This window comes from Oryx dammah, unplaced genomic scaffold (genome assembly GCF_014754425.2).
Source record: "Oryx dammah isolate SB20612 unplaced genomic scaffold, SCBI_Odam_1.1 HiC_scaffold_5, whole genome shotgun sequence".
Taxonomy (NCBI): domain Eukaryota; kingdom Metazoa; phylum Chordata; class Mammalia; order Artiodactyla; family Bovidae; genus Oryx; species Oryx dammah.
Genome location: NW_024070189.1, coordinates 96,892,597 through 96,911,550, shown reverse-complemented (window position 1 = coordinate 96,911,550; position 18,954 = coordinate 96,892,597). Strand labels below are relative to the sequence as shown.

Sequence of the window (18,954 nt, the reverse complement as noted above, 5' to 3'; positions counted from 1 at the left end):
ACACTTTCCACTTTGGAGCTATGACAGAGAAAAGTGCTGTTGACATTCCAGCTTGTCATTTGGTGACCACAGCTCCCATTTCTCTGGGAGGTATTCCTGGGTGGAATTTCTGGGTCATGGGGCAGAATCTGTTTAGCTTTGGGCAGAAACCACCTAACAATTTTGCCAAGTGGTGGAACCAGTTGCAACTCCCACGAGCTGCGGGCGAGAGTTTAGCTTTTGTTTTTGTTTTGCTCCCTTGAGTGCCTCTCCCGTAGGAGGTACCCACTGAATGTCTGGGAATTCAATTGAAAACGTGGTTATCCATTTCCTCAAGAGCTTTACTCCACCAGATGTCTCGTTCGGACCTTCAGGCTCTCCTTCTGCAGGGACACAATGCCCTTCTCTTGCAAACGTGGACAAATCTCCTCTACCTAGAAGAATACTCTGTCTCCACCCCCCTCAGGTGGTCACCACACTTACTTCCCACCTCTTCTCATCCCAGTCTCTCAAGCAGAGATTTCCCTTCCATTGCTTCCTTCAGCCTTGCAGTCAGTAAGGTAATGCAGCAATGCCCCTCAAGCCGACCTTCACTCAGTGGCCATCCCTGTCTTGTCCCCCACAAATGCAGCCCTCTCAGGGGTCTTGTCTTTTCTAGAAATCACTTACCTCGCACCTTCTGGGATATTTTTTTCCACCTGCGCCTTCTCCTTTTTATTTAAGAAAACACTGCACTTCAACAGAGCTTCAGGAATCACCCAAAATAGCAACGTGTCCTTTTGTGCCGTCTTCTACTTTAGAAGACAAATAAGAGAAAGAACTGTTCCATGCAAAGGTCAAGGCACTTGAGAGGACCTTGGATGAGTGGTAAGAACTTCACATGAAAGGAGAAAAGGCAGGAGGATATCTGTGCAACCCCAGGAGAGGGGAGAGGACTTCTTATATTTAAAAGCCAAGACTCTAAGGCAAAAACAAACCACCACCACCACCAACAACAAAAAGTTGATTATATGAAAACTGAGATGGGGGCAGTTTGGTTCCCAGATCCGGATCCTGGCTGTACCATGTCCTACGAATCCTTGAGCAAGTTACTTCACCTCTCTGTGCCTCAGTTTTCTCATCAATAAAATGGAAAGAATAGCATCAACTAACAGGGTGTTAGGAGCCTGAAATAAATTAATATTTATCATCATATTTCTTCATGTAAATTTTATTTTATTTTTATTTTGGTTGTACTGGGTCTCCATTGTGGTGCAGGGGCTTCTCTTGTTGTGGAGCATGGACTTAGTTGCCCAACAACAAGTGAGATCTTCGTTCCCTGGCCAGGGATCGAATCTGTGTCCCCTGCATTGGAAGGCAGATTCTTAACCACTGGATCACCAGGGAAGTCCCTTACAATCATTTAAAATAACACCTGAACTTAAGTGTAGTTGAAATATAGTAACCGTAGGCTGTCTTTTTGTAATAATTTAATCTAATGCCAAAAGGACTTCTTGACTCACGGTGTAAACCATGTTGCTAAGTTCTTAAATGCTGAGTGAATTAATGAGAAATGACAGTGCTGTTTTCTTCTTTCTTGGATACTTAAACATTTAAGATTAACTGACAATGGTACATGTTACTTTAGGTCACAAATAAATGCAAAGAAATATTTTGTCGAGGGGGAGTTCATTTATAATGCTGTGTTGGTTTTGAGTGTACAACATAGTGATTTGGTTATACATATATGGTATATATCTATATTCTTTTTTCAATTATTTTCCACTACAGTTTATTACAAGATCTTGAATATAGTTCCCTATTCTCTACAGTAAATCCTTGTTGTTTATCAAACATATTTTTAACTAATTAATTAATTAATTTTCATTGAAGGATAGTGACTTTATGGTGGCTTCCCTGGTAGGAAAGTAAATAAATAAATAAATAAATCAGATAGTAAACTATCTGCCTGTGATGCAGGAGACCCAGGTTCAATCCCTGGGTTGGAAAGATTTCCTGGAGAAGAGAATGGCTAGCCACTCCAGTATTTCTGTCTGGAGAATTCCATGAACAGATGAGCCTGGCGAGCTAGTCCTTGGGGTCACAAAGAGTCAGACACAACTGAGTGACTAACACTTGACGACGTTGTGATGGTTTTTAGCATACATCAGCGTGAATTGGCCATAGGCAGACATGTGTCCCCTCCCTGCTGAACCCACCCCCCTCCCCACCCCATCCCTCCAGGCTGTCACATAGCACTGGCTTTGGACTCCCTGAATCTTACACATCGAACTCCCCCTGGGGACCTGGTTTCTATATGGTGATGTAAATGTTTCAGTGCTGCTCTCTCAAATCAACCCACCCTCTCCTTCCCCCATTGTGTCCAAAAGTCTGTTCTTTGTGTCTGTGTCTCCTTTGCTGCCCTGCACATAGGATCATCAGTACCATCTTTCTAGCTTCCATATATATGCAGTAACATCTGATATTTGTCTTTCTCTGTCTGACTTACTCCACTTCATATAACAGGCTCTTGGTTCATCCACCTCATTAGAACTGACTCAAATGTGTTCCTTTTTATAGCTGAGTAATATTCCATTGTATATATGTACCACAACTTCCTTATCTGTTCATCTGCCAGTGGACATCTAGGTGGCTTCCATGTCCTAGTTGTTGTAAATACTGGCTGCAATGAACACTGGGATACATGTGTCTTTTTCAATTCTGATTTCCTCAGGGTATATGCCCAGTAGTGGGATTGCTGGGTCATATGGTAGTTTTATTCCTTGTTTTTTAAGGAATCTCCACACTATTCTCCATAGTGGTTGTATCAGTTTGCATTCCCATCAACAGTGTAAGAGGGCTCCCTTTTCTCCACACCCTCTCCAGCATTTATTGTTTGTAGACTTTTCGATGATGGCCATTCTGACCGTGGTGAGATGATACCTCATTGTAGTTTTGATTTGCTTTTCTCTAATAATGAGCGATATTGAGCATCTTTTCATATGTTTATTAGCCATCTATGTCTCTTCTTTGGAGAAATGTCTGTTTAGGTCTTCTGCCCACTTTTTGATTGGGTTGTTTCAAATAAATTGTAATTAAGGTTATTTTGACCCTAAATGTGTATGCTCTGTTTTTTAATATTAGGTTGTTTTAAGATGATTCTGTCAGAGCCATATTTAAATAAAGTATTTTTGTAGACTTTTAAATGATTACAGAATAGGGACCTCCCTGATGGTCCAGTGGTTGAGATTTAGTCTTCCAATGCAGGGGGTGTGGGTTTGACCCCTGGTCAGGGAACTAAGATCCCACATCCCTTGCGGCCATAAAACAGAAGCAGTATTGTAACAAGTTCAATTAAGACTTAAGAAAATAGTCCATATAAATGATTACAGAATAAAGGTTATCTCAGTGATATATTTTATACTGCTTTCCCCCCAAAAAATCTGATAAAATGTAATGTTTGTTTTATGAATTTAAAAGTAAAATAAAATTGAGTCTCTTACTCCCTCAAGGAAAAAAAAAAACTTGACATGTGGTAAGAACTAAAGTAGTGTTTCTAAATAGTGCATAGGATGATAGGAAAAAAGTGAGCAGCAATTAATAGCTAATAGCTGTTCAGTATGATAGTTCCTAGGCACATGCAACTATTAAAAAAATTTTTTTTTCTTTACAATTTTGGTTTATTACAGGATAGTGAATATAGTTCCCTGTGCTATACAGTAGGACCTCGTTTATCCAGTCTATATGCAATAGTTTGCGCTTGCTAGTCCCAAGCTTCTTATCCATCCCTCCCTATCCCCACCTCCCCTGCTGCTGCTGCTAAACCGCTTCAGTCGTGTCCAACTCTGTGCAACCCCTTAGATGGCAGCCCCCCAGGCTCCCCCTGGGATTCTCTAGGCAAGAATACTGGAGAGGGTTGCCATTTCCTTCTCCAATGCATGAAAGTGAAAAGTCAAAATGAAGTCGCTCAGTCGTGTCTGACTCTTAGCGACCCCATGGCAGTCACAAATCTGTTCTCTATGACAGGTGACTATTTTTAATGGAATGAATTGAAAGTAAATACAATTTAAAACTCAGTCCCTTAGTCATAATGGCCACATTTCAAGAGCTCAATAGCCACATGCAGCCAGTGGCTACCATACTGGCCAGTGTCAATAAGACTATAGGAGGGAAATGTTGTTTAGTCGCTAAGTTACGACTGACTCTTTTGTGACCCCATGGGCTGTAGCCCATCAGGCTTCTCTGTTCATGGGATTTCCCAGGCAAGAATACTGGTGTGGATTGCCATTTGTTTTCCAGGGGATCTTCCCAACCCAGGAATCCAACCCGGTCTCCTGCATTGGCAGGCAGATTCTTTACCTCTGAGCCACCTGGGAAGCCCGTGGGGGGAATTGTCAGCAACAATAACACAGGAACCCTGCTAAGCCTGCTAAGGAGGGGTGGGCAGGGGAGGGTTGGATTGGGAGTTTGGGACCAGAAGATGCAAACTATTATACATAGAATGGATAAAGGACAAGGTCCTACTGTATAGCACAGGGAACTATATTTAATATCCTGTAAAAAAAAAAAACCAAAATGGAAAAGGTACAAAAAAGAATGTATATATTTATGTTTAACTGAATCACTTTGCTCTACAGCAGAAATTAACACAACATTGTGAATCAACTCAACTTCAATAAAAATACAAATAATAATAATAATGAAAAACAAAAATAGCACAGCAACCCCAAGAGGAAAGCAGGCAAAAAATGTGGTCAGACAGTTTAGGGAATAAAAGTCTGAAAAGCTAATCAGTAGATGACATGGTATTCAAAACCACTTGTAATCAGAAAGATGAAAATTAAAACAGTGAGTGTCTCTGTATGCCTCTTAGAATGGAAAAAATTAGAATGGAGGTTAGGGGAAGGGTCAGCAGGTTGTGGCGACAGAGGAAGCTCCTCCCCCTCATGGGGGCGTGGCCTGAGCGGCCTGCGGAGGATGATCAGCGGTGATTGGTCCAGTTAACTCCAGACCCAGGGGCAGTTATGCTCTCAGGCACGAAAGTCTCCGTGAGACTTTTATTGGTTTTATAAGGAGTGGGTATGAGGTTTTTCGCTCCAGCACCATCTGTGGAGGATGAGCTGAAGGCCACCTGGTGTCTGTGCCTGGGGGACGGGCAGGTGGGATGTGACGGGTGCACTTCGGCAGTTCCCGGGCCCAGCGAGAACCCCAAACTGCACGTCTGCTGTTCTGGGTGAAAATAGGAAACGAGAGAATAGTCCTGAGAGTTGCCTTGATGTAAACTTAAAATACATGCATTTAAAATAAAGCGCGTGTTTTACAAGAATGCACTCCAATAAGACCAAATTAAACGTATCAGTTTTCTCTGGGGGAGTGGGGGGAAATGAAAGTAAAATGTGGAGATGAAAGGGATGAATGAATGAACAAGTGAACAAGAAAGGTGCATTGCACAGACCAAATCTTGACTCTGCATTTGAGGGTTTAGAAAAGGAATTTTAGAAATAGTTTTTCCAAGAGAACCTAAAAGCCAGGTGATATAAGAATAAACTTGAAGAAGATTTGCAAAATCTACCGATAGCAAGAATATAGACTGCAGGGGAAGCAGTTATGCTCCGAATACTTATCTCAGAAGGATTGGACTGGATCTGTGGGGCAGATGCTTCTTTAATTTATGTTTGTATAAAGGAAGTCTATTTATTTTAATATTTTCTTTTATCTGCATGGGCTTTTCTTTTTTATTGGAGTATAGTTGCTTTGCAACGTTATGTCAGTTTCTGCTGTCCAGAAGAGTGAATCAGCTATTCAGTTCAGTTCAGTTCAGTCGCTCAGTCGTGTCTCTTTGTGACCCCATGAACCACAGCACTCCAGGTCTCCCTGTCCATCACCAACTCCCGGAGTTTACCCAAACTCATGTCCGTTGAGTCAGTGATGCCATCTAACCACCTCATCCTCTGTCACCCCCTTCTCCTCCTGCCCTCAATCTTTCCCAGCATCAGGGTCTTTTCCAATGAGTCAGCTCTTCGTGTCAGGTGGCCAAAATATTGGCGTTTCAGCTTCAACATCAGTCCTTTCAATGAACACCCAGGACTGATCTCCTTTAGGATGGACTGGTTGGATCTCCTTGCAGTCCAAGGGACTCTCAAGTCTTCTCCAACACCACAGTTCAAAAGCATCAATTCTTCTGCGCTCAGCCTTATTTATAGTCCAATTCTCACATCCATACATGCCCACTGGAAAAACCATAGCCTTGAATCAGCTATATATATACATATATCCCCTCTTCCCTGGATTTCCTTTTCATTTAGGTCACCACATAGCCTTGAGTAGAGTTCTATGCTATACAATAGGTTCTCATTAGTTGGGCTTCCCAGGTGGCGCTAGCAGTAAAGAACTCACCTGCCAATGCAGGAGACATAAGAGAGGTGGGCTCAATCCTGCGTCAGGAGAATGCCCTGGAGGAGGGCATGGCAACCCACCCCAGTATTCTTGCCTGGAGAATCCCATGGACAGAGGAGCCTGTGGGCTGCAGTCCATAGGGTTGCACAGAGTCAGACACGACTGAAGTGACTTAGCACATGTGCACATTAGTTACCTATTTTATACATAGTAGTGTATACATGTCAAGCCCAAGTTCCCACTCCATTCCACCCTCTCTTCCCTCTTTGATATCCATATGTTTGTTCTGTATGTCAAGTTTTTAAAAATTTTATAGAATTATAGTTGATTCACAGTGTTGTGTTAGTTTCAAGGATACAGCAAGGTGATTCAGTCATACATATATATGTACGTATGTATATTCTTTATCAGATTCGTTTCATTTAGAGGTTCACGGCAACCCACTCCAGTATCCTTGGCCTGGAAAATTTCACGGACAGCGGAGCCTGGTGGCTGCAGTTCATGGGGTCGCAAAGAGTCGGGCACGACTGAGTGACTAACACTAAGACACACACATAAGTACTGAGTATAGTCCCTTGTGCTACACGGGAGACCCTTGTTGGTTATCTGTCCTGTGTATAGTAGTGTGTATATGTTAATCTCAAATTCCTAATTTATCCCTCCCCTCCTTACCCCTTTGGTAACCATGTTTGTCTTCTATGTTGGCGGGTCGATTTTTGTTTTGAAAATAACTTCATTTGTGTCATTTTTTTAGATTCCACATATAAGCGATATATGATATTTGTCTTTCTGGCTTAATTCACTTAGTATGAGCATCGCTAGGTTCATCCATGTTTCTGTAAATGGAATTATTTCATTCTTTTTTATGACATGAATCTGAGTGAACTCCGGGAGTTGGTAATGGACAGAGAGGCCTGGCGTGCTGCGATTCATGGGGTCACAAAGAGTCAGACACGACTGAGCGACTGAACTGAACTGAATAATCCATTGTGTATATGGACCACATCTCCTTTATCCATACATCTGTCAATGGGCATTTAATAAGGTTGCTTCTGTGTCTTGGCCCTTGTGAATAGTGTGGGCAGGTGCTTCCTCTAAATAAGGTGAGGTCAATGAGGCCTCCATCCTCTCCCCTGTTTTCTAGCCACACTAATATCTTCTTCTCATATTCTGTCCTCTGCCCCTCCCCCTCATCTGGTAACCCTGCTCTTCACTGTACGTTCTCTCCAGCCCCAGGGCCTTTGCACATGTTCCCCTCCTCACCCACCTGGCACAAAGTGGTTGCTCCTCTGCAAATATTTATTGACATTCTGACTTCCAGGCAGCTAGAGAAAAATCTAGATCCTTTCTACACTTGGGTTAACAGAGACATAAACTTGGCTGAGATCCTGGGAGCGGGAAAGTGGGGTGAGGGAATTAACCAGGGGCAGCACAGTGGAGGCGGCAAAGCCACACTCGGGTTACAGGTACCATATGTTAGCTGTGTGATTGTGGGCAAGTAGTTAACCCCTCAGAGTCTCAGCTCCCCTGTCAATTAGCTGAGTGTAGAACACTCACCTGGTAAAGATACTGAGGCATAAAATGAGACCTCAGTATTTAAAGCCACAAGCATATAACCTGGCAAAGAGAATAAACTTAATGAATGTTGGTTCCTTCATCAGTCGGTTCTGGTATGACTTAGGGGCAAGTAATAAAAATTTAAATGATGATGATAGCAAACATTTATATGTTGTTGTTTAGGTCCTAAGTCATGTCCAATTCTTTTGCGACCCCATGGACTATAGCCCACAAGGCTCCTCTGTTCATGGGGTTTCCCAGGCAAGAATACTGGAATGGGTTGCCGTTTCCCTCTCTAGGAGATCTTCCCGACCCAGGGATCAAAACCGCATCTCCTGCTTGGCAGGTGGATTCTTTACCTGGGAATCCCAAAATAATAATTGCAATTTAATAAGCAATATAATCCCAGAGAGTTCTCTTTATCTAGGGGGGGACATGGAAATCCTCTCTGAGAAGAAAAATTTAAACTGCAGCCTGAAAGATTTGCAGAGGGCCAACTAGGCAAAGGAGGGAGAGAGTTGAAGGCAAGTGTTAGCAGGAAAAGAGATGGCCGTCATATGATCCCATGGTAGAAAGGAAATTTTCCTGTTGGAAGAACAGAAAGCCAAAGTGGCTAGAGTATAGAAAGGGTAGTCAGAGGAAATCAAGTCAGGCAAGGTCTTGTGGTCATGGTATGACCTGGGTTTTATTCTAAGCCTGATGGTAGCCGCTGGAAAGTTTTAATGAGGGAGTTACAGAAAACTGGCTTTCCAAACTCAGTGTGTCCACAATCCAGCTCTTTCCCCACTTTTTTATTAGAATTTAGTTTCTTTACAATGTTGTGTTAATTTCTGCTGTACAGCAAAATGAATCTGCTCTCTCTATATATATCTCCCCACTTTGTCACCACAGAACTTTGAGTAGAGTTCTCTGTGCTATACAGTTCTTTCTCAGTAGTTATCTATTTTATACAGAGTAGTGTGTTTATCGGAGAAGGCAATGGCACCCCACTCCAGTACTCTTGCCTGGAAAATCCCATGGATGGAGGAGCCTAGTAGGCTGCAGTCCATGGGATCACTAAGAGTCAGATACAACTGAGCGGCTTCACTTTCACTTTTCACTTTCATGCACTGGAGAAGGAAATGGCAATCCACTCCAGTGTTCTTGCTTGGAGAATCCCAGGGACGGGGGAGCCTGGTGGTCTGCCGTCTCTGGGGTCGCACAGAGTTGGACACAACTGAAGCGACTTAGCAGCAGCAGCAGCAGCAGCAGTGTGTATATGTCAGTCCCAATCTCACAACCCAGCTCTTGATCTTCCTTCAGACCTCACCCTTCCTCCATCTTCCCCATCTCAGTTGACAATTCCATCCTTCAGGTAGCCCAGTCTTAATTCCTCTTTGCCACCACACACTCCATCCTTCCACTGGGAGCACTGGTGGCCGCCATATTGTTTTCTATAGCACAACACACCGTGTATCGTCCCATTGTCCCAAAGTGACCCATTGACACTTTGTTCATGGTGGCGTCCTGAGGTCCTCCCTGAGTGGCTGGTGCATGGCAGGTACTGCACAAAGCCTTGTGAATAAATGAATGATCATCACTTGGTGGTCCATTCATAACCAGAAAGCCATTCTTCCCTTCCTTTTCTTTCCCACCACTGGCCCTACCCCATCCAACAAGCCATGTGAGGTGGAAAACTGGGGTTCTGGAATCCTGGGGTCCTGGGTTCACATTCTCACTTGACAGCGTGGCCCTCCATGCCTTAGTAACTTCTCTGGGCTTCAATTTCCTCGTCTGTAAAATGGGACTCCTCCTAATGATGGCTTGGATGCAGGGAGCGCTTGGTGAGCCCAGGCAAGGTTCCTGGTGCACAGCAGAATGTGGCAGCTGTATATAAATTGGGGCCTCCTTTGTACTCCCACTGCCTTTGTCCTGGTTCTAGCCTTCATTACGCTGGTCTGCTCTCGCGGCTGCCTCCTAACTCCTGCCTCCATCACCACCAATCTGTCCTTTCAGCTGTCAGGCTTGTCTTCCCAACGCCAACCCTAATCACATCCCTTCCCTGCTCCGAAACCTCACATGACTCCCACTGTCCACACAGCAGGACCCACCTCCTCCACCTCCAGTTCACAGCCTCCAATGGTCCAGCCCACCCTGATTTCCCACCCGCCTCCCATCATGTTTCCTAAGGGACATTTTCTGCCTCTGTAGGGCATTCTCAGTCTGAGAAGCCTCTCCCTCCTCCCATTCTGCTCCTAATTCCCTATCATCTTTCCAGGGAGGCGCATAGGAGATAGTCCATCTTGGGTGCCCACTAGGATTGCACTGGGCAGGAGGGAGGTCAGATTAGCTGCATTTCAGAGGCTCAGAGAAGTTAGAGCAAAGGCTAGGTAATGAGAAGATGCAGGGTCAGGGTTTAACTCCAGGTCTAAGGTTTTGTAAGATCTTGTGCTTTGCTGTGTTTTCAGACTTGGGCTCCACAGTGACACTGTCCCCCGCCCTCCTGTCTGTATTCATTTCCTCCTCCTTCCTGCCTTCGACAGCCCTGGGGCCAGAAGGACTTGTACTTGAATCTGTCATCGACTTACTTGCATGGTCATCTAAGGGCAAGGCTCAGTTCATCTCAGTGTTATCCTTGTGTCCAGCACAACGAGATCTAAACCCATCATCCCTCACCTGGACCACTGTGGTCATCTCTGCCCCCTTCCAACCTCCCAGTTTCTGGTCTTGACCCCCAGAGGGATTTTATTTTAATATGTAAGTCAGATCATGTCTCTGCAATGCTCAGAACCCTCCTTGGCTCCTGCTTTACTCAGAACAAAAGTCCAAGTCCTCACCATGGCCCACAGACTCCTACACACTGCCCCATCAGCTCCCTGCCCTCATCTCCTCCCACTGACACCCTGGTTCACTCAGCTATGTGGCCTCCTTGCCATTCCTCAATTGTACCAGGCATGGTCCTGCCTCAGGACCTTTGCACTGACCGTCTTTCTGCCTAGAGTTTTCCTCTGGTGTATTCCTGGGACTCACTTCACTTAGAGATTGCCTAGATAGACTTCACATAGATTGCACTTCCCCACTGACTCTTTCTCTGGTACACTCAGCACTGGCCATGCGTGGCCATCCTACACCTGAGTTGAGATGTACCAAAAGTGTAGAATATGCTAACCAGATTTCAAAGATGTAGTCTAAAGGAGAGAATATATAAAATGTCTTATGAGTAATCTTTCATAGTGATTGCCTATTTAAATCATAATACTTCAGATGTTGTTTAGTCACTAAGTCGTGTCCGACTCTTTGTGACCCCATGGACTATAGCCCACCAGGCTCATCTGTCCGTGGGATTTCCTAGGCAAGAATACTGGATTGGATTGCCATTTCCTTTTCCAAGGAACCTTCCTGACCCCAGGATTGAACCCATGTCTTCTGCTTGGCAGGCAAATCTTTACCACTGAGCCATCTGGGAAGCCCAATACTTCAGATATACCTGGTTGAATAAACTATATTATTAAAATTAATTTCATCTGTTTCTTTGGACTTTAATGTAGCTATTGGCAAATTTTAAATTTCACACATGGCTCTTCCTTTTTTTTTTCCTTTTTTCTTTTCTTATTGAAGTATAATTGATTTATAATGTTGTGTTAATTTCTGCTGTACAGCAAAGTGATTCAGTTATATATATATATAATTCTCTTTTTTATATGCTTTTTCATTATGGTTTATCATAGGATATTGAAGAGTTCTCTGTGCTATACAGAGAGTGTTTATTCATTCTATATATATAACAGCTTACATCTGCTAACCCCAACCTCCCACTCCATCCTTCCCCCAACACTCCCCCCTTGGCAACCATCAGTCTGTTCGCTGTGTCCAACATACGGCTCCTCTTGACGTTCTACTGGGCGATGCTGGTCTGAACATCCTTAACACTGAACTACTACCAAGCCAGGTGGGAAAGAGCAGTTGGCCTTTACTAATTGAAATGGGTGTCGTCACTCCCCTGATCCTGCCCCACTTTGCCAGCACGCTCTCTTCCCTGCCCTGCTTTTCTCCCTTGCACTCATCACCCTGACATCTGGCACATTTACTGGGTTTATTCTCAGCCTCCCACACACAGACAGGGATTCCTATGACTCGTGTCCCCAAGACCTGGCACACTGTAGATGCTCAGTTAATGTTTTTGAAGTGAGTGAATGAAAACTCAGGGAATGCTTGTCCAGGTGGCTCCGTGGTAAAGAATCTGCCTGCCAGTTCAGGAGACATGGATTTGATCCATGGGTGGGGAAGATCCCCTGGAGGAGGAAATAGCAACCCACTCTAGTATTCTTGCCTGAAAAATCCCATGGACAGAGGAACCTGGTGAGCTACAGTCCATGGGATCGCAAAGAGTAGGACACGACTGAATGACCGAGCATGCACGCACAGGCGCGCACACACACACACACACACACACACACACACCCTTAACAATGGCTTTTACCTGCTGTGAGAGAAGAAAGTAAAATAGACTCGTGATCTACAGGATGGAGTTTGAGAAATCCAAATGAAAATTGGGAGAGGAAGAGAAAAAATATATAATTAAATGAATGAAAATTTCCTTGGGGTTGCTTGGCAAGGCCCCCACCTACACTTCAGCTTCATGGCATCACCCAAATCCCCACCATGCGCCATTTCCTTCCTTGAATTGCCTTCCCACCCCAGGCTGTCTGTCTCAGCCATTTCCTCAGCCTAGAAAGTACTTCCCCCACTGATCAGATTCCACCTGCTCATCCATGAATCCTCAGCTTGAAACGGGAACCTCCCTGGGTCCCAGAAGAGTTAACACTACCTGCTGTGTACCCTCAGAGCTATTGTTTTTGCCTGCTCTCCCTAAGAATGCATCACACCCCCAATGGATTCAATCTCTGTGTGCACTTTTTGATTAAACTGTTTTTCTCCTGCATCAGCCCTCTGAAGCAGGAAGGGCCTCAAGTATTGCTTTGCCCAGGACATACAATGTGTTTAGATGTACATTTGATGATGGTGGAAGAGGAGGTTAGCTCAGTCTAATAGACACATCTCTGTCCTAGGAATGGTGTCTCTGGTGGTAAAGAGCCCCTCCTAGTGCGGGAGACCCGAGATCAATCCCTGCGTCAGGAAGATCCCCTGAAGAAAGGAATGGCGGGTAGCTCCCCACTCTAGTATTCTTGCCTGGAGAATCCCGTGGACAGAGGAGCCTGATAGGCTACAGTCCATGGGGCCACAGAGAGTCCGACATGACTGAGTGACTAGCACTTTAACTTTCTGTCCTAGGAATAGTTGGGAAAGAGCTGGGAATACTCCTGTCTTAGTTTGGAGTGCCCCCACATTGATCCTGAGACAAGGATTCGGGTCCAAGCAGTTCATCTGGGAAGTGACTCCAGGAAATGTGGGTGGGGGACAAGGGTGGGGAGACAGGGAAGAATGAGGAGTTGAGCAGGTTACCCTGGATGGGCAGCTGGGCTCAACCTCTCTGGGAGCCTGTATGGAACTCACACCTCAGAGCAATCTGGAAGGAAGGGGCCAAGGAGCTGGGGAATTCATCTACCACTTCCCAGTGATCTTTGGAGGACGGCTGCTCTCACAGGGGAATTCACTGCCTGGGTCTGTCTTAGCTTTAAAGAAAGTCCTGAGACAAAAGCGGGCCAATACAGTTTATTAATACAGGTGCCAATACAGGTTGTTAATAGATGCGGATACTGATTGTCTCGAAGACAAAGAGATGTACTATTACTATATGTAAAATAATACATTTTATATTTGTATATAAAATAAATCATCAACAAGGACCTACCATATAGCACAGAGAACTCTCCTCAATATTCTGTTGAGTAATCTACATAGGAAAAGAATTTGAAAAAGAATGGTTGTATGTATATGTATAACTGAATCCCTTTGCTGTACACCTGAAACAGACACAAAGTTGTAATCATCTATACTCCAATATACAGTAAAAATTAAAAAAAAAAAAGACAAAGAGGGACTTCCCTGGTGGTCCAGTGGTTAAGACTCCACAACACTGCAGTGAGCCTGGGTCAGTCCCTGGTCAGGGAACTAAGATCCTACATTCTGCATGTGCAGCCAAAAAATAAAGACACATGTAGATACTGGTTATTCACAGGCCAAAGTTGTAAGACTCAGACTCCTGGACAAGAATGAAGACACCCCCCAAATTATTTCTGTGGTCTCCATCCTGTTAATCACAGTGCATGCTCAGTAGCCTCTGACTGTTCACAACCCCATGGATTGTAGCCTGCCAGGCTCCTCTGTCCATGAAATTTTCCAGGCAGGCATACTGGAGCAGGTTACTATTTCCTACTCAAGGGGAGCTTCCTGACCCAGGGATCCAACCTGTGTCTCCTGCATTGGCAGGCAGATTCTTGCCCACTGTGCCACCTGGGAAGCCTGTTCTTAACCACAGAATCCTCTGTTTTCAGCATTCCTTGCTCATCATCAGAGGTTCCAGTGACAACCTTTTCTGTGCTGTGGTTCCATGGCCATCCCTACTACATTTCTTATTTAGGAAACAGGTCTAGGGCGTTCCTTGGGCTGAGGAAGGGCTGTGGAACCCCTTGTCTCCCTTGTCTCACCAGAAACACTTTTGCAAGTGAGGTCTTAGGATGGGGTCTTTATGTAAGGGGTGAGGGAAGGGGGCTTTCTATAGAAGGCTCATCTCACCTATTCCCATGACTCTTACCTACATTTACAAGAGTGACTTTTTGCCCTGAGGCTTTGGGTCTCTAGCCCTGTCTGGGGCTGATGCCAGCTAGTCCACCCCAGCAGGGCCACACCCATTGTTTGAGGTTGGTTGGTTTGTTTGTTTCATTTATTTCCCAGTAGCATAACACACATCCTGTGTGTCAGGCACAACGCCTACCACTTCATATGTATTAATTCATTTCATCCTCACGTCCTTTGAGGGTTCAGTACTGTTCTTATCCTTGTTATACAAAAGCGAGAACTGAGGCATGAAGTGGAAAAGTGACTTACCCACAGACCCAGCTGGGAAATGCTAGAGCTGGAATTTGAACCCATGCAGGCTGAGGTCTTAGTACTAAGCTACTTTCTTGCCAGTTGGTAAAGTGACCTGAGCCCAAGGGGTCTCTCACTCCCCTAGTGTCTCCAAGTTTCCCCACAATCCATCCTGATCTTGGGTTGTGAAATATACCGAGTATCACCCCAACCATGTGCCATGGGAAAAATTTCTCTTCTTCTCAGCCCAACATGTATTGAGTGAAAGGAAGTGAAAGTCACTCAGTCGTGTCTGACTCTTTGCAACCTCATGGGCTATACAGTCCATGGGATTCTCCAGGCCAGAATACTGGAATGGGTAGCCTTTCCCTTCTCCCGGGGATCTTCCCAACCCAGGGATTGAACCCAGGTCTCCCACATTGCAGGTGGATTCTTTACCAGCTGAGCCAGACAAGGGGAGTGTTTATTGAGTATTAAGACCTATTTAGGGTCTTTGTAAATCATCTTTTATCCTGTGAAGCAGGTATTATTAACATTGTTTTACACATGACAAAACTGAGACCCAGCCTGTGGTCACCCTGCCAAGAAAGCAACCTTGCGCTTTGTGACGACCTAGAGGAGTGGAATGGGAGCAGGGAGAGAGTCTCAAGAGGGAGGGGATATATGCATATATATGTATATATGTATCAGTCAGTCAGTTCAGTCGCTCAGTTGTGTCCGACTCTTTGCAACCCCATGGAATGCAGCACACCAGGCTTCCCTGTCCATCGCCAACTCCCGGAGCTTGCTTAAACTCATGTCCAAGTCGGCGATCCCATCCAACCATCTCATTCTCTGTCGTCCCCTTCTCCTCCTGCCTTTAATCTTTCCCAGCATCAGAGTCTTTTCCAGTGAGTCAGTTCTGATGGCTCAAAGTATTGGAGCTTCAGCTTCAGCATCAGTGCTTCCAGTGAATATTCAGGACTGATTTTCTTTAGGATTGATTCATTTGATCAATCAATTATATATGTATAATTGATTATATATATAATTATGGCTGATTCACATTGTTCCACAGCAGAAACTAACACAACGTTGTAAAGCAACTATCCTCTAATTTAAAAAATTTTTAAAAAGAAACCACAACATTGAACCTTCCACCCACCTCTCTGACCCTGAAACCCACCGTCTGCTTTCTGTTCTGGCTTTTCTTCCAGCATCTTGGCAACAGTTGGGACGGAGTTTGACCTAAGGACGCTGAGGGCAGTTCGAGTGCTGCGGCCGCTCAAGCTGGTGTCTGGAATCCCAAGTGCGTGAGTTTCTGACCCTGGCAAGGGGACTGCTCAGGGGTCCTGGGAGCCCTCCATTTCCCTTCTGCAAAAGGGTCTCATAGGCGCCCTCAGATGCTTCCCTAGCCTGGATCAGGGCAGCCTCATCTGTGGGGAAGCCCCTTCAGGGACCCTCCACCCCCACCCCCAGGAATCTGGCTGCAGGTCTGGGTGAACTCCTAAAAGCCAATCAGGAACCTCACCCATCACCACAGCACCCATTTACTGAGCACTTCTCTATGCTAAGTACCATGCTAAGCTAAGCACCACCCAGGACTCCATTCTATAATCACAACCCTGTGAAGTTGATAGGACCAAAATCTCCATTTTATAGATGAGAAAACTGAGGCTCAGGGCAGCTGAATAATTTGAGCCAAATCATGTGGCTGAGAATGGAAGAATTAGGAGTTAGCCAGTCTGCCCCCACAGCCTGAATAATATTGGTGGCAATGATGGTTACCATTTATTGAGTGCCTACTGCATACCAAGCATGGCAGAAAGAGTGTTTTGTGCATTATCTTTGCCAGTATGTTGGCTCTTTGCATCAGATGGCCAAAGTATTGGAGCTTCAGCATCAGTCATTCCAATGAATAGTCAGGGTTGATTTCCTTTAAGATTGACTGGCTTGATTTTCTTGCCATGCAAGGGACTCTCAAGAGTCTTCTCTTCAAGAGACCAGAGGTGCCTACGTCATGTTAAATCAAGTTCCATCCCAAAGCTAATGCTAACAAGAATCTCTGTTTAATGACCATCTATGATATGCCAAGGGCTTTGCTAGGTATGAACCCTCTCATTTAATCCTGAGAGGGAGGTGCTAAGTCTCATCCCCATTTACGGATGAAGAGCCTGATAAATTAAGATTTTTAGTTGGAGTTTCAATATTAAACTCTCAAAGATTAATAGAATGAATATATAGAAAAGTAGAAGTATATAGTAGGCCCGAAAAGTACTATAAACCAATTCAACATAATTAAGATTTATATAGTTTTCACCCAACAGTAGGATACGAATTCTATTCAAGTTCTCATAGACTATAAACTGGAAGACACGGAAGAGTATCCAAGGACATAAAACAAGAAATCCTCATTTCAACCACGTTATTTGCTGTTGTTTAGTCATGTCCAGCTCTTTTGTGACCAGGGATCAAACCTGTGTCTCCCACCTTGGCAGGCAGATTCTCTAGTGTTGAGCCACTTGGGAGCATTTTAACATAGACTTTCCTAAAGGTTGGTTACAGACATGGGATTTGACATCAATTCCAATCTGGGTTCGAATCCTGGCCCCGTTGTTTCTCACACCTTGAAGCTGAATCCTCATTTTTAGCATGACATCCTCTGAGCTTTGCTTCCCACCTCTGTAAAGTGGGGATAATTTTACATGTGTGCCTGCCTCATGGGATTGCTGTTAAAAGCCAGTGAAATAATATCTGGTTTCTCAGGGTTGGAACTAGGATGTTGACTGCTTTCCCAGGCAGAGCTGCAGCTAATGCATATGGCATTGTATGAATTAGGAAAAAGACGCCCCCTCTTGGTGGAAAAAGGTTAGAAAAAGGCACCCTGATCTGAATGAAAATTGTGCAACACCCAGGGATAGGGCTCAGAAAGCTATGAATTTCCACCTCTTACTTGCCTCAAAAGTCATCCAACAGGACAGCCTATGCCCAGTACTTTAAAAAATATTTTTAAAATAGAAGGTGGGGAATTTCCAGTGGTTGGAACTCGGTGATTTCACTGCCATGTTCCCGGGTTCAGTCCCTGGCCAGGGAGCTAAGATCCTGCAAACCAAATGGTGTGGCCAAAAGAAAACCAAAAAAAAAAAAAAAAAAGTGCTTAAAATATAAGGAAGGATTGTTCCTGTCATTAAAGTGAGCAGCCTCTATGTCTTCCATCCATCTTTGTTCTCCATTGCCCCGTCTCCTGCATCCCGCGTGCTCTGAGTTTCCTCAGGAGGCATCTTAGGGGTGGCGTTTCAGGGTACCTGCTCACAGGCCTCTGGGGCCTCTGTCTCTCTCTGTGTATCCCCAGGTTTACAAGTCGTCCTGAAGTCGATCATGAAGGCAATGATCCCCCTGCTGCAGATCGGCCTCCTCCTATTTTTTGCAATCCTTATTTTTGCAATCATAGGGTTAGAATTTTATATGGGAAAATTTCATACCACCTGCTTTGAAGAGGGCACAGGTAGGTCCGAGCAGCATCAAAAAAATTTTTTTCCAGCCTTCCTCCCCTTTCTTTTCTCCCTTGGGGACAAGCTCCTGGACAAGATCTGCAGGGCTTTGCTTCTTTCTCCTGGAAGCTGGGAGAACATCTCAAAGCCAAGGAAGGCAGGGGTTGAAACAGCCCCAGAGATCTTGGTTGTTGCTGGGATCTTACACTGGGGTACCTGAGAAGCTGTCCCAGGGTAAGTGGTTTATTGGGGAAGTGATCCCAGGAAATACCTTCAGGTGAGTGAGAAAGTGAGACGGGGAGGATCTAGTAACCTCTAGGGACGTTATCAAGTAGGTTACCATCTTGGGCAAGGTCACTAGACCTCAGCTCCATTGGGCACCTAGGGGAAACAGAGTAGGTCACATGCCTTAGACCCATCCCACACGAGGGGCACGGGAGCTGGGTATTTATCCACCAAATTCTGTCCGACATTGGCGGGGATTGAGCCCAGGATGGGCATTAATGCCCTGGCACAGCTGGCTGCCCCAAACGCTGGGCAGAGAAGGCATCAAAGATATTTTCAGTGGGAACATGTAGGGGCAAAAGACAGCAGAATACAAATG

General features: G+C 44.9%; 1 protein-coding gene across 9 annotated transcripts in view; it reads left to right on the top strand.

Annotated features, from left to right (window-relative positions):
* CACNA1A (calcium voltage-gated channel subunit alpha1 A) overlaps window positions 1-18,954 on the top strand; it is a 250,621-nt gene that overhangs the window by 99,297 nt on the left and 132,370 nt on the right. For all 9 annotated transcript variants that reach the window (XM_040240887.1, XM_040240886.1, XM_040240885.1 and 6 more), the window contains 2 exons: window positions 16,077-16,168; window positions 18,212-18,364. In XM_040240887.1, the coding sequence (XP_040096821.1) occupies window positions 16,077-16,168; window positions 18,212-18,364 (245 nt within the window). The remainder of the gene's footprint in view (window positions 1-16,076; window positions 16,169-18,211; window positions 18,365-18,954) is intronic.